General features: G+C 38.6%; 1 protein-coding gene across 1 annotated transcript; it reads left to right on the top strand.

Moving 5' to 3' along the window:
* Positions 1 to 4780: 4780 nt before the first annotated feature.
* Positions 4781 to 8791, top strand: LOC115775878 (GTPase IMAP family member 8-like). The gene is made up of 2 exons (XM_030723391.1): positions 4781 to 4799; positions 5989 to 8791. Exons 1-2 carry the CDS (start codon positions 4781 to 4783, stop codon positions 8718 to 8720), a joined length of 2751 nt encoding a protein of 916 aa, XP_030579251.1. The 3' UTR covers positions 8721 to 8791.
* Positions 8792 to 15513: the final 6722 nt, after the last annotated feature.

Genomic DNA, 15513 nt, shown 5'->3' with positions numbered 1-15513 from the left:
GCTGGAACAAAGCTACAACAAAGCTCACACCAATTTAAAGCACATTTAATGGGGTCCACACCAAACTCACAGACCAGACTACCAAGTTACATTCTTCACAACATATCGGGTGGCTGTGGCTCAGGAGGTAGAGCAGGTCTCCTACTGATCGGCAGGTCAACGGTTCGATTCCTGGCTGCTCTGGGCTGCATACCAAAGTACCCTTGGGCAAGATACTGAACCCCAAGTTGCTCTCTGACGCAAGTGTTGGAGTATGAATGTGTGTGTATGTTAGCTTAGTTAATCATGGAAGTGAATGGGTAAATGTGTTGTATAAGTGCTTTGAGTGCTCAGACAGAGTAGAAAAGCACTGTGTAAGAACTTGTCCATTTACAACTCTATCCAAGTTCAACTTTGCAATTTTTGCCCTTCATACCAATCATGCCTCACCACATACATGCACCACGACCCCTTTTAAGGCCAAAACCCATGAGAAAAATATACTGCTACAGAGCACATGCTCCCCAGTCCTAGTTACTCAGTATACATTAATCTCCACCCTGATGTGGGTGTTTATGTACCAATTCCACCAGCACCAAAAAGCATCCAGGAGCTAGCAACTTTCTGGAAACCTGGGAAGTTTCATTTGTCTTCAGTCGCGTTCTCTGACACACTAAAGAGAAATCTAAAAAAAATGCAAGTATATGAGCAATTAAATAGTTTAAATGTGGATTTTTCTAAATAATCTCTGTATAGGGTTTTCTCTGATTCTGCTCTGGCTGCTTTTTGTCTCCAGTTAAATTCTCGTGTTTCCAGCAAAGTGACGCTATGGCAACCGCATCATCAGGTGGGTCCAGTCAGATTTTATTACTCTGAATAAAAGGCTGTTTCTTCTCTCAGTTTGCACATTATATTAATATGATTTTTTTTCTGGTGATTAAAAAGTGAAAGCAGAGATTTAAATTTACAAAGTAATCTCCCGACTTCACAGATAAACCACTGCAGTGCTGATCCAGACTCCATACATCATAAGACACAATGCTCTCCAATTCTTCACATATGGCACACATTTTAAAGCTTAATCCATATCCTGTTTACACACTTCAAAATATTTTCTTTGCTCCACCAGCTGGGATTTTGATTTTAAGATCTGCACAAATGCAGTTTTTCTGTTTTGAGTTGACTGAAATATTATTGCAAATTTTTTTCCTGTGTTCTTTCTCAAAGATGCAGAAGCAGGCAGCAACAAACTATGAAGTAATATAAGAAAAAGGCCTCATACAGTGTAGTTTAAAAGCAGCACTGGAGTTGAGACACCATGAATCCAGTTTAACTGGCACTGTAGACTAAGACAGATTTAGTTAAATGCACCTAATAAATTGGCAAGTTGCAGCTGCGTGTGAGTCAGTAAATGAATATCGTGTGTATTTGTGTCTCCATCATCACAGATGATCAGCCTCCCCTGAAAAGGAGGCGCAGCAGCAGGTTGGGGGTCCTTCCATCACACAGTGAGTCAAACTGAACTTTATCCTGCAGTTAATGATCAACTCAGTTTAAAGGATTTAACTGGTTGAAGTTGTAAGACTGTAAAATATTAATGTCAATGTCAACGTCAAATTTATTTATATAGCACATTTAAACAACCTGAGTGGACCAAAGTGCTTCACAGGCAACCAAATAATAAAAGGCCATTCATAAAAGAAAAACAACAAACAAAGATCCAAACAAAATATAATAACTTAATAAATACAAAATGTCATGATCAGCTTGAATTAAAAGCCAGAGAGAAGAAGTGGGTCTTGAGCAATGACTTAAATGTAGAAACAGTTTAAATCTCGGTGGGAAGGTGAAAAACAATCCACTCTTCCCCCAAAGCTGCTGCCCCAGCACCTTAGAGCAAGGCACCAGCCCTCATATTACTGATCATTGATCACCTGTCAGAGGATTGTAGGCCCGGACTGTGCGACTGTCTCAGTATTTGATAAATTATTAACAAATTTTAATCAAACATTCAAATCAGTATTGTAATAAAGATAAACTGAACTGCAGGTCAAAGGTCGGGTTTATTAATATGTTATTATTGTATCTGGATGGTTCAGAAAAATCATCTGTGGCCAGAGGTGGGAAGTAACGAAGTACAAATACTTCGTTACTGTACTTAAGTAGATTTTTCAGGTATCTGTACTTTACTTAAGTATTTATTTTTCTGACTACTTTTTACTTTTACTCCCTACATTTTTACACAAGTACCTGTACTTTATACTTCTTACATTTTCAAACAGACTCGTTACTTTTTAACACGTCAGAGAGAAGTTTGCATTTCCGGTCAGTGCGCCGTCAAACATCAAACGATCTGAGCCTAAACGGAGGAATAATAACACATAAGAGACAATCGTACTGGCGTATCCTCCATCATCGGGGCTTATCTCGTACAAAGGGATTAAATACGCAAACCCATACAATTAATGTATAATTTATAGCGCTATAATCAGGGGTTACAGCGGGCCGGACCGAGTCCGTAAGTTGCGCTGCGGCACATAAACAGCTTAGCTAGCGCTACTGAAGAGGAGCGAGCATGAAGGGAGTAACGTGTGGCAGGTAAATGCAACGTTTCTAAATGCTCAACAAATATCAGCAAACACACAAAGTGTGTGCAGTTTGTCACACAGTGTGTCTGCTAGCTAAAAGAAGAGCTGCTGTATTTCAGGGAGAGCAAAGAGAGAGAAGTTCACTCAGAGATGGAGAAAGAGGACAGGAGAGGAAGAAGGGAGGCTAGAATTAAAGGTAAGGACTGGAAAATAAACTGAAGTATGCTGACGTTGTGCAATTCAAAGATTCTATGAAAATACTGCAGTTTAGGTTAGTTTGTTGTACTGTATTTACAGTAAAGCTCTGTGTTGGTGCACAGAGGCTGTGTTCATGGTCAGAGTTACAGGTTACATCAGTGCAGCAGAGATGAGTTTGAATCAAAGCTGCTGATGCTGAGATTCATTCACTGAATCCAACATTTCTACAGCCTGTATGCTGTCAGTGTAGGGGATGGAGATCAGCTCAGAGAGCTGTGAAATACTGGGTTACATCTTTGTGAGTTCACTTCATCCACACAGAGCAGTAAACCTCAGAGCAGCAGCAGCAGGTCAGCTGATCACAGCCTGCACACCAACATCATTTACTGCAGCTCACAATAGAAAGCTGTGATTCTTCTCCACATGCAGAGCCACTACAGCTGATCTTAGGGTTCCTCCACCTTCTGAATCCCACTGTAACCCCTGAGTATCCTCATGTTGGTGTTTAGGTGGAGGCACAGTCACCCTCTACTATGGAGGACACAGAGAACAGAGCTGTGCTTAAATTCACTTTCACAGTTTGTGTCCTACATAACAGTTTCAAGCTGAGTGCATTCATTAGGATTAAAATTTAGATTGGAATAACGTTTGTATTCTCATGTAATATTATTTTATATTATTACAATAATATGTAATGAGGTTCGGTTAGTTTTACACAAAAATAGCTTGTAGAAACATCCTCCAAAGAACTACTTTTACTTTCTTACTTTGAGTACATTTCAGAGCCTGTACCTTTTTACTTTTACTTAAGTAGAGAAGTTGAACCAGTACTTAGACTTTTACTAAAGTATTTTTTAACATAAGTACTTGTACTTCTACTTAAGTACAGAATGTCAGTACTTTTGCCACCTCTGTCTGTGGCGTATTCTTCCTCTCATCTGAATCTGTAAAAAAACAAAAAACACCTGTGACTGTGTTTAACTGAGTGACAACATGTGACCTGCATAATATCTCAGTAATGATTGTAAAGGACAAAGATTTACACAAAATATTAATCTACACATAAACTCTAGAGGCCAAAAAGATGTGAATATAATTTTGACAAAAGTGAAAGTCTATAAGAGTTTACCTGTGAGGCATCATTTCATTCATTATTAAAAGCTTTATGACCATCACCCACTGAAAGGTTTGGTTTAGCTGCTCTAATCGAAGCACAAGCTCTTTAATAAAATGATATTTTAATGCTATTAAAAATCCATTATTGTTGTTATCCATGAAATTACAAATGTACTGTTTCACAAAAAAAAAAAAAATAGTAAACCAAAATATTTTTTCTTGTTTTTTTAAAATGCCAAATTATTTAGTTGCATTTGTAAACAGAAAAAAAAGATTTAGTTGAATATTATGCTTCATTAATTTCTGACTCTCAGAGAATTCCAAATTTGGATACAAAAACTTGATTTCAGTTTGTTATTTGCCAAATAAATAAATAAGTAACTTTCAGTTTTGAACACATTTTTGACACATTTATGAAATATTTGTGTTTTCTTGGTTTTATGACAGGTGGTCTCTCTCTCTCTGTCTATATACTTTTTTAATATATTTTTTATATTTAAGCATATTAATAAACATATTCAAATCAGTCAAGTTTCAGAACTTTGAGAAAAATGTGTACACTGAGAATTTAATTAAACGGAGAAAATTCAGATGATTTCTTTTCACTTGTATGTAACCACTGAAGTCCTCAGCTGTATGTATTATTATGCTTTATGTATTTTACAGGTTCAGCTGTGATCAGGACCCTGTTCTGAAATACTGCACTGAAACTCAACAAAGCCGCAGACTAACTGCCCCGACCATCAGCTCTTTTCTTATCAGCTCTTTTCTGACAGCGTGCTGATGAGCAAAGTGAGCTTTGCTGAGATTTTACTCTCTGCATCTTTTTCTCTTCTCCTTTATGATCTGGCTGCAGTTTGTCTCCAGTTAAATTCTGACGTTTCCAGCTGAGTAACATTATGGCGACTGCAGCATCTGGTGAGTCAAGTCAGATTTTATTATTCTCAGTAAAACACTGCCTCATATATCTCACTGCTGATGTTCTGATTAGCATTAAAGAAATTATTTATTAGCACTTCAGTAACAGATTACAGTATGTCAATCCTTTAAAATAAAAAAGTATTGATATGTGAGTTTTTAAATGACTGTTATTGTCATGTCGGGCCGTGTGGCAGAAGCAGGGAGACCCCAAAATGCAGGACTCAGAGGTGATGAGAGTAGTGGTTTTATTGAAGTGAAGGTAATAACAAAAACTGGGTTGGGCTGAAGCCAGAATGAAACTACAAGAGACGCACACGCACGACGGAGGCAAAGACGACAACACAACAAAGAACAGAGGAAAACTGAGGGCTTAAATACACAGCAGGTAATCAGGGCAAGAGGAAACAGCAGGGAGCAACAGGTGAATCAAATGAAACAAACAGGGGAAGCAACACTAAACACAAAGCACAGGGAACACAAGACTGTCAAAATAATACAGGAAGTGACTAACCAAGGTGCACGCAGACTACATAAGGGGGACTGGCACACAGACACGGGGCAGAGACGCAGACTAGTCACAACACTAGGAATAAACTCAACATGAAAGCACAGGAGGTCAGGGTTAAGACATCATGACAAAACAGACAAGACCATGGAGCAGGGGAGACTGGGACGAAGGGAACAAACGTATCAAAACAACTGAAAAATAACAAAACTCAGGGAAAACAGAGCTAAACACAAAATGCTGGGCAGACGGCCCAGTACCATGACAGTTATGTACATTTCTGTGTGTTTATTGTGACAGATGATGAACCTCCCCTGAAAAGGAGACGCAGTAACAGCTTTTTTTTCCTGCCACCAAACAGTGAGTGAAACTGGACCGTGTTATCCTGTTATATTGCTCAGCAAAAACCCACTGAAAAGATAACTCTGATAGTTTTAAAATATGTAGATTATTTCATCCATTTTCATTTTCATTGGTGATCTAAAGCCTTTCTGAATGGGATGTAACCCTATTTGATCGTATTGGAGCTACATGCTGTTAAAATCAGATCAGATGATGGTTAAAGCAGAAAGTAATGGTCAGCTGTTTTTAAGCTGCTACATGTAGCCAATAAAAGAATGTCCATGTATTTGTCAGTGGAAGTTTCAGTTCAGCTGCATTTTCTAAATCTGTGTTTTCCAGTGTCTGAGCTGAGGGTTGTTCTTCTGGGGAGCAGCTGGACTGAGAGGAAAGAAGTGGGGAACCTCATAGTGGGAGAGACTGTGTTCAGTGAAGCACCTAAACACTGTCTGACAGCCAGAACACGAATCAAAGACAAAGACATAACTGTCATAAACACCCCACAGCTGCCGTCTCTCAGCTCCACCCAACAGAAACTCACAGAGTTTATAAAACAGTGTGTGAGGCTCTCTGCTCCTGGACCTCATGTGTTCCTGCTGGTTCTGCAGCCTGAAGACTTCACTGAGGAGCACAAACTGAGACTCTGCAGAGTTCTTGAATCTTACAGTGATCAATCGTTTGGTCATTCCCTGATACTGATATCAATACCCAGAGAGGAGGAATCAGGATTCATTGAAAAATACATGCAACATCCACCTTTAACAGACATGATCAGAATGTGTCGATACAGATACTTGTGGCACAAGAAACTAGAGCTTCCAGAGCTGCTAACACGCTTGGGTCAAATTGCAACAGAGAAAAATGGAGAGCATGTGTCCTATGATGGATTAGAGGGTGTGGATCCTGGTTTAACCATGACAGTAATGCCTGCGCCTGAATGCAAACCATCTTTAAACCTGGTTCTGTGTGGGAGGAGAGGAGCAGGGAAGACTTCAGCAGTCAAGGCCATTTTAGGTCAGACTGAGCTTCATTCAGTCTCCAGCTCAGAGTGTGTTAAACATCAGGGAGAGGTGTGTGGACGCTGGGTTTCCCTGGTGGAGCTTCCAGCTTTGTATGGAAAACCTCAGGAGGCAGTGATGGAGGAATCACTCAGGTGTATCTCCCTCTGTGATCCTGAGGGTGTCCATGCCTTCATCCTGGTCATACCTGTGGCTCCCCTCACTGATGAAGACAAAGGAGAGTTAGAGACCATCCAGAACACTTTCAGCTCTCGAGTCAATGCCTTCACCGTGATTCTGTTCACTGTGGAGTCAGATCCTACAGATCCAGCTGTTATGAACTTTGTAAAGGAAAACAAGAACATCCAGGAGCTCTGTGAGAGCTGTGGAGGAAGATCTGTTATTCTCAACATCAAGGACAAACAGCAGATCCCAGAGCTGCTAGAAACTGTTGAAAATATGAGAGCTGAAGGACCTGGATGCTTCACGATGAAGATATTCACCAAGGCACAGATGGAGAAGGTGACAAAGCTTTCAGCTGAACTGCAGGCTGTGAAACAGAGGAGTGATGTGGGAGAGAAGAGCAGAGAGCCTCTCAGGATGGTGCTGATTGGAAAGACTGGAAATGGCAAGAGTGCAAGTGGAAACACCATTCTGGGTAAAGCACATTTTAGATCTACTAGCTGTGCAAAGTCAGTGACAAAGTTTTGCCACAAAGCAGAAGGAGAAATTGATGGACGTCCTGTTGTTGTGGTCGACACCCCTGGCTTGTTTGACACGAGTCTGACCAATGATAAAGTTCAAGAAGAACTTCTGAAATGCATCAGCTTGTTGTCTCCTGGACCTCACGTGATCTTACTGGTGTTGAGGATCGGCCCATTTACACAGGAGGAAATTGAGGCTGCAGAGCTGATCAAGAAATACTTTGGCAAAAGATCTGAAGATTTCATCATCATTTTATTCACCAGAGGAGATGATCTTAGTGATTCAATTGAGCATTATGTACATGACAGTGACAGTGTTTTACAGAAACTGATTCATGATTGTGGGGGCAGATATCATGTCTTTAATAATAAGGATAATACAGATCGCACACAAGTCAGAGAGCTGCTGAGAAAGGCGGATAAGATAGTGAAGGAAAATGGAGGCAGCTGCTACACCAGCGAGATGTTCCAAGAGGCTGAGGAAGCGATACAGAAGGAAATGAAGAAGATCCTCAAGAAAAAGGAAGAAATGATGAAGAGGAAGGAGGAGGAACTTCAAAGAAAACATAAGCAAGAAATTGAAACAATGAAAAGAAGAACAGAAAAAGAGAGAGAGAAGACTGAACACGAGAAGAAGCAGAGAGTAAAACAACTGGAACAAATCATTAAAAAAGAGCGAGAGCAGAGAAAGAAAGAACAGAAACGCAGAGAAGAAGAAGACAGGACGAGGAAAGAGCAGGAAGAACATCAACAACAGCAGTGGGAACAGGAACAGGAAGCTCTGGACAATAAAATCAAGTCCAAATCAAAGAAAACCACTGACAGAAAAGTGGAACAGAGCCGAAAAGAGATGAAAGAAAACCAAAAGGCCTGGGAGAGGAAACAAAAAGAAAGCTGGGAAAAACGAGAGCGGGAAGATGAACAGAGACGTCAGGAAGGGGAAGAAAAACTTAAAAAACTTCAAGAAGAATACGAAAAGGAAAAAGAAATATATGAAAGCAAAAGAAAAGAAGAAGATCAAAAGAAAAAGGAACAAGAGGAAACTATGAAAAAAGAAATAGAATTAAAGTATGAGAGGAAAATGGACAACATGAAAAAGAAATACGAAGTGGCTGCCAGAAAACAAGCTGAGAAATTTAATAAATTCAAAGAAAAATACACCAAAGACTTTGAAGCTCTGATAGAAAAACATGACGAGGAGCTCAAAGCTCTGAAGAAGCAGCATGAAGAAGAAATACGAGAGAAGCAGAAAACACACAGCAAAGAGTATGAAGATGAAAAACTACAAGAACTGGAGGACTTGAAGAAAAACCATGAACGAGAACTAAATGAGCTGAAAGAGAAATACAAACAGAGATGCACCATCTGCTGATGATTCATCTCTGCTGCAACTCTTAATATTCAGTGATCTTTCAAACTGATCAGATCAGCATTTAACTTCACCAGCAGCTCATCCACATATGATCACTGTAATTTGCATGCTTTGCATTTCGCAGCATTAATAAATGGTGGTATTGTGGGACATGTTTATCCTTTAGATGTTTATCAAAGATGCATTTGTATATTTTTCTTTATGAAATATTGCTAAATATTTCAGTTTTTTATTTTTTGTAGATTTATATTTTGTGTCAGTATGAACTTTGCTGTAAGTTATTTTTTTAATTCAAAATTTAATCAGTTTTTAATTTAAAATTTAAAAGTCATTATGCTTCAGTGATATAAAAATATACAGTATGTGCTGAAGTGACAAGTGATGTAAAACTGGTTTTTCTGTTTGTGGATGATTGTCAGCTCTTTTTTAATTTGTGTTTATTATTTTTTTGTGTGTATAAAACAGTGTATGTAAATGTCTGCCAGTTTCTCTTTATGCTTTTAGGGATGGTTGTAACTCAGCAGAAATAATTTGGCAACATTTGACAAATTACTAATCAGAATGTTGGTGGTTCAATTCCTGGCTACTCCAGTCTGCATGCATAAGTATCCTTGGGCAAGATACTGAACCCCAAGTTTCTCTCCTTTGCAGCTGTCAGAGTGTGAATGTGTGTGAATGTTAGACAGAAACACTTAGCTTTAGAAGGAAGTGCTTGTCTGAACGGGTGAATGAGGCATGTTGTATGAAGTGCTTTGAGTGCGCAGAGTAAAAAAAGGACTATAATAACAAAGGATTGGTAAATGAGAAGTATAAAGGTGCAGAGAAATAAATAATACTGTTAGTATGTTTTATGAGACCTGGAATACTGGAAAGAATAATAAATAAATTATACAATAAGTGTGTATTATATGTATTATAATACATCTATGTACACCTATGTGGTAAAGTAGTGGTAAACAGAGCAGAGCAGTTGTCCGTGACATCCTGCAGCAGATCTTGATTCATAGTGTAGATTCACCGTTATGTGGCTAATGCACAAAATGCAAGTGCTGTTCATTTTTTTACAGCTGTAGCTTTAGCAGACAAGATAGAGACAAACTATAGGGGTTATTATCCACAGTTTCTATTTCACGGTATGATATGGAACAAAAAAAAAATTCCATCAGGGAAACTATGGAGTAGAAAACAAACGCATGTGTGTGAAGTACACGGCTAGGTAAGATTTAATTTATCAACAGAGAATTAAAATAGATAAAACATGCATATTAAATGAAGTGCTATGCAACATATGCAGTACATCAGAATAAGGTATAAAATCAATTACTCAAAAAATGACAAAACAAAAATTCCCCACTCGTCCTGTGGGCGGTCTTTGTCCTCCAAGTTTGAGTCCTCTACCGGAGACCTGGGAACTTGAGGATCCTGCACAGTATCTGAGCTGTTCCCAGGAATGCGCTCTTCAGGACAGAGATCTTGGATGTCGTTCCAGGAATCTGCTGGAGCCATTCTCACTGCCCCAAGTGTTCCAATTATCACGGGGACCACTGTTACCTCCACCTTCCACACCTTTTCTAGCTCTTTCAGGTCAATTTTATTTATATAGCATCAAGTCACAATAAACAGTCATCTCAAGGTGCTTTATATTGTAGGTAAAGACCATAAAATAATTACAGAGAACACACAACAGTCAAAATGACCTCCTATGCACAAGCACTTGGTGACAGTGGGAAGTAAAACTCCCTTTTAACAGGAAGAAACCTCCATAAGTGTGAATAAAAACAAAGCTTTTAAGACATCTCATGTTTTAGATTTTTAACAAAAATCCCGGAAGTAAAACTAAAAGCAGTATTTTTCTTAGGAGCACACATTTAAAATCCTGGAACCAACTTTGTTTAAAGCCTCTTTTTGTCCTGTCCTTGCTGCTGAAGTCAGTAGAAACATTTTGAAACTCTGCTGCTTGGGCCTTGATCATCATGATGCTCAGTCTGTCATCCAAAAATACAAATGCAATGAGGAAACAGAGTTTATAGTCCAATACCAGACATAAATTGATCCACATCAATTTACAGCAACATTGTAATTATTTGGCTGCTGACCTTTGACACGAGATGTAACTTCCTTTTGACTTTCTCTCAGCAGGATCTGTCTGTTGTTTTAGAAAATATATATAATTGAGAATTTTATATATATCATAATGTTTACTGTAAGTATTTCAGTGTAGTGTCTTTGAATGTATGTAAACAAACAATGAAGCTCAATTTGACCAGAATAAGAAACTGTAACAAACTGAAATAATAAAGAGCATCAGCTCCTCAGCTGGTCACTACCGATTAACGCTAACATTAGCTAATAAACAGTAGTGAGCTAGTTGATGTTAGCAAATGTTTTTGACACCATTTGGAGGACAAATAGATAAGCAGACACTTTTTAACTCAGAGCAGTGGCCCTGCAATATCAGAACAGTTTTCTGGTAAAATTGCCACTGTTACATCCTGTGTGTCTAGAGGACGTGGGAGCAACATACAATCAATAATAAAAACAAGGAAAACCAAAACAGACAGTAAAATAAATCCGGTTTATTTACAAAAGGAACAATGATAACAAACAGAAACACAAAACAATCTCCAAACAGAAGACACCACCTGTCCTACGAGGGGAAAAGTAAATATGGCGCTCACGCCACCGTCCACAAACATAAACCCACAAACAAGAATCACTCCTCTGAAAACCCGAAGCACGTCTGAGATCGGCCACCAGATAGTTCATGCTCCACCACGGGAGTAATAAACCGTCCACACGAGCACCACTGTTGTCTGAACTGGCCTCACCACACTCTCTCCCGGCATCTCCTCTCCGCCTCTTTATATCTCGTGTTGTTAATTAGGATTCTGCAAGATTTATTTCTCTTTATAAAATTTGACAGTAGAGTTTACATAACCTGTGGTTCCTGTTTCCTCTCCCCAGACCCTCTGGCAGCCTCCAAGGCTAGAAACAGGCTACATTTATTGAAAGTACTGTTAAAGGAGGCTGAGGAGTAACTAAACTTCTGACACTAAGTAAGAGGTGGGAGCCAGAAAGGTGGGCAGTCATAATGTTGTATAGCTTTGGACATCATCCATCAAGTCTTTACTGAAACCAAATAATAATGAAAATATTAATAGTTGATTAATTTCATATTAAATATCTGTTAAAAATCTGTACATAAAAATGTTTTCAGTTAATGTTAAATTTCAGACTTTCAGTGACTCTTAAAGAATAAAATTTAAATATTAAGTTCAGGAAGCATCTATATTTACCTGTGATGGTCTAGAATTTTGAGATGATGTTTGTAACTGACATATTTCCTAATATTTTATCAAATATAAATCACTGTGTTAAATTATTGTTGTGATTTTTAATTTTTTAGTAGCTTGTTTTATATCTCATATGTGCTGCAAGATGGAGAAACAACAAAGGTCTCTTGGCTATAAAAAGTTTTTCACCTACACAAAAAATGATTTTGAGGCAACTTACAAAAAAACAAAAGCTTTTCAAATTTTGATAATGTGAAAATAAAACAATCAAGTCTGGTTCTGTATTCTGTATTTTAAGACTTGACATTTAAGTAAATGTTTCCTAGCTGTGCTCTTTGTAGCTCAAATACTCTCCAAGTATGTGAAGAGCTCTCGATGTTCGAGGTTTTTCCTCCACAAACATCTGTAGCTGCACATACTGATCACATCTTTTAAGGCCGGATGGACCCTGTTCTTTATCTTGAAATGTAAGCCCTTCTTTTTGGGTGCTGACAGCAGAACCAGTGAATGACCAAACACTTGTTCCCCAAACAGTTTCAGGATTTTACAGAGTCTCTGTTTGTGATGCTCGGTGAAGGTTTCAGGCTGCAGGACCAGCAGGATAACATGAGGTCCAGGAGCACTGAGTCTCTCACACTTTTTTACATGTTCTCTCAGTTTATCTTCAGAGCTGTTATGAAGCAGCAGATCTGGAGTGTTGATTAGGACTATTTCTTTGTCCCTTAACAGTCCTCTGACCGGCTGGTAGCCTGGTTCTTCCTCAGGGCTGAACATGAGCTCCTCCAGTATGACGTTCCCCACAGATCTCCTCTCAGACTGGATGTTCCCCAGCAGAACAACTCTGATCTCAGACACTACAAAGAAAAGAGTAATGAAAGTAATGAAGACAATAAAGTAACTTCATCATAATTGTTTCTTAAAACTGTCAGTCAGGTGAAACCAATCTGAAGCAAATATCTACTCAGATCAGGTGACTTTTTAGATGACCACATTTTCAAATATAGCTGGATAGAACGTTAGAGATATCTAGTTCTAGATTTCCATCTCCCTAAAAAGGAGAGACTATTTCCATGTGTTTGGTCAGTAAAAGAAACCAGAATGTTTCCTTCACCTACAGATTCTGCAGATTTATATACAAACATCTGTTTGACCATGACTATGGGGAAATTACTCACCTTACTTTAAAATGTTAAATCTTTCTGCACCTGTTAGCCACAGCTCCATTTGAATTTTTACTGGTATCTTTTACTTCCTAACTGAAGAAATTGCAGATATTTCTCATATCTGTTTGTCTATGAGTGTTACACCCTGAGCACCACCTGTGAAGTCCTGACCATTAAGACTCAAAGTTCAGTCTGACTCACTGTCTGGCTGCTGCAGATTGTCGTTGTTGCTGCTGTTCGGTAGCTGCAGATCACCTGTGAAAACACACACAGATTAGTTCAGTTCATCAGGATCATTTTAAAAACGTTTGATCTGGTCGTGCTCACATTCACCTGTTAAACAGGCTCTTTAAACCGACCCACACCCTGATAGTTACCCATTTATCCAATAACTTCATATTTTCATTTGATGAAAAACTCACAGTCAGATAGTTCGTTGTAGATGCTGCTGCTGGCTGCAGGCTCCTCATCTGTGATTGTACAGAAACACAAATGTACACATTCATTCACATATTCTTTAACTGGCCTCCCTGATGCACTTTATAGAGATACTTATGTGTCAACATGATTCAAACAGAATGGGTTAGCAATCAATAAATATACTTGTTCAAGTGCCTTTTCCTTTATGAACGTTGGTAATTAATATCCGATCTCCTTTGTCCAAAGACTTTCGGATCATTATTAGTGTTTTCAGTCCAAGTTCTTGAGCAGGACATTCTTCTGTGACCTGGAGCACGACTTCTGTCCGCAGATGGTGTTTGTTGTTTTGCATCATGACCAAAATATTCCAGCTTCCTTCTGTACTGAGAATTTACTTTTTTTATTTTGCTGATACGACACAAAACTTTCACATTAAAAAAATGTCTGTTGTACTTCAGTGAGTAAATTTAATTTGTGATAAAAATGTAAACAAGAGTTTAAAAAAAATCAGACCAGAAAACTGATCAGTATTTACTGATATCTATCACAAAGAATATGCAGTAAATGAAATTCATTTCACTTGTGATGTGATTTCCACGTCTCCTCCACTATGCAAAGGTTTCAGATCCGAGTGCACTAAAATAGTCTTAAATAATATAATAATAAATAATAATAATATATAAAATATATATTATATATATAAATAAATATATATATAAATAATATAATGTATAATTTTATAATGTGACAGCTCCACTGTGCAGCTGTCACATTATAAATATACTGCAGGACTGAGAGCGCGCTGAGGGTAGATTTAAAGGTAGATTTGGTTGGTGTATTTCTAGTGTTGGTTTTGTCCCTAGTTCTCTGTGGCCTAGTCCTCCCTCTGCGTTCCTGTTCCCACCTTAAGCTATTTCCCATTTTAACAGTCCGTTGTCTCGTGTGCATTGTGTTCAGTTTTGCTTCCCCTTGTCTTGTTTATGTGATTCAGTTCACCTGTTTTTCTCTCTCTCCACACTCCCTAATTACCTGGTGTGTGTGTGTGTGTGTGTGTGTGTGTGTGTGTGTGTGTGTGTGTGTGTGTGTGTGTGTGTGTGTGTGTGTGTGTGTGTGTGTGTGTGTGTGTGTTTGTGTATTGTCTGTGTTTCCTCTTGCCCTTTGTTGAGCTGCCCCCTCATAGTGCTTCTGTGCCCTTGTCCAGTGTTATCCCTGTTTTTCTTGAGTTTTCAATTCCTGGTCCCAGCCCTGCCTTGTTTTGTATTTTATTTTTGGAAGAAATTTCAGCATTAAAGCTGTACTTAAGTTCAAGTCCAGTCACTTGTATCCTGCATTGGGTCCACACTGCCTGCCACACAGCTGGATCAGAAGAGTCGACGTGAGCGAGCCTGGCTGGTTGATCGTGCCTCACGGTAAACTCCTCTGCTCTGTTCGGTCCATAACTCTCTCTCTCATTAACTAACTGTACTGCCAGGCTGTCATTCTGATGAAGAGCAGTTTTCTCACATCATTGTGTGATTAAGATTCGCTTCAACAGCAAACAAAAGGTTTTAATCACAAATTTATTTCAATAGTGTCGATAGTTTTTTGCTTAAATACATTTTTGGACTAATTTTGTACTGAAAGTAACTAAATAACTTTTAACATGAGTTGGAGATCTTAATCCACAGCCCTCTGTTTGTTATTGTTATTATTATTATTATTATTATTATTATTATTATTATTATTATTATTATTATTATTATTATTATTATTATTATTATTACAGTAGCACCTGTTTTGCATCCATCCTTTTACCCCCACTTTAGAGGGTGGAATGATGGCTGAGTGTGTGTCTTTGTGGCTTAATCCTTGTCTGTGTGTGTGTGTGTGTGTGTGTGTGCGCGTGCGTGTGTGTGTCAGGTTGTCAGTGCTCTTGGG

The sequence above is a fragment of the Archocentrus centrarchus genome, unplaced genomic scaffold, assembly GCF_007364275.1.
Source record: "Archocentrus centrarchus isolate MPI-CPG fArcCen1 unplaced genomic scaffold, fArcCen1 scaffold_26_ctg1, whole genome shotgun sequence".
NCBI lineage: Eukaryota > Metazoa > Chordata > Actinopteri > Cichliformes > Cichlidae > Archocentrus > Archocentrus centrarchus.
The sequence above is the reverse complement of the archived record's forward strand: the minus strand, read 5'-3'. Positions and strand labels throughout refer to the sequence as shown.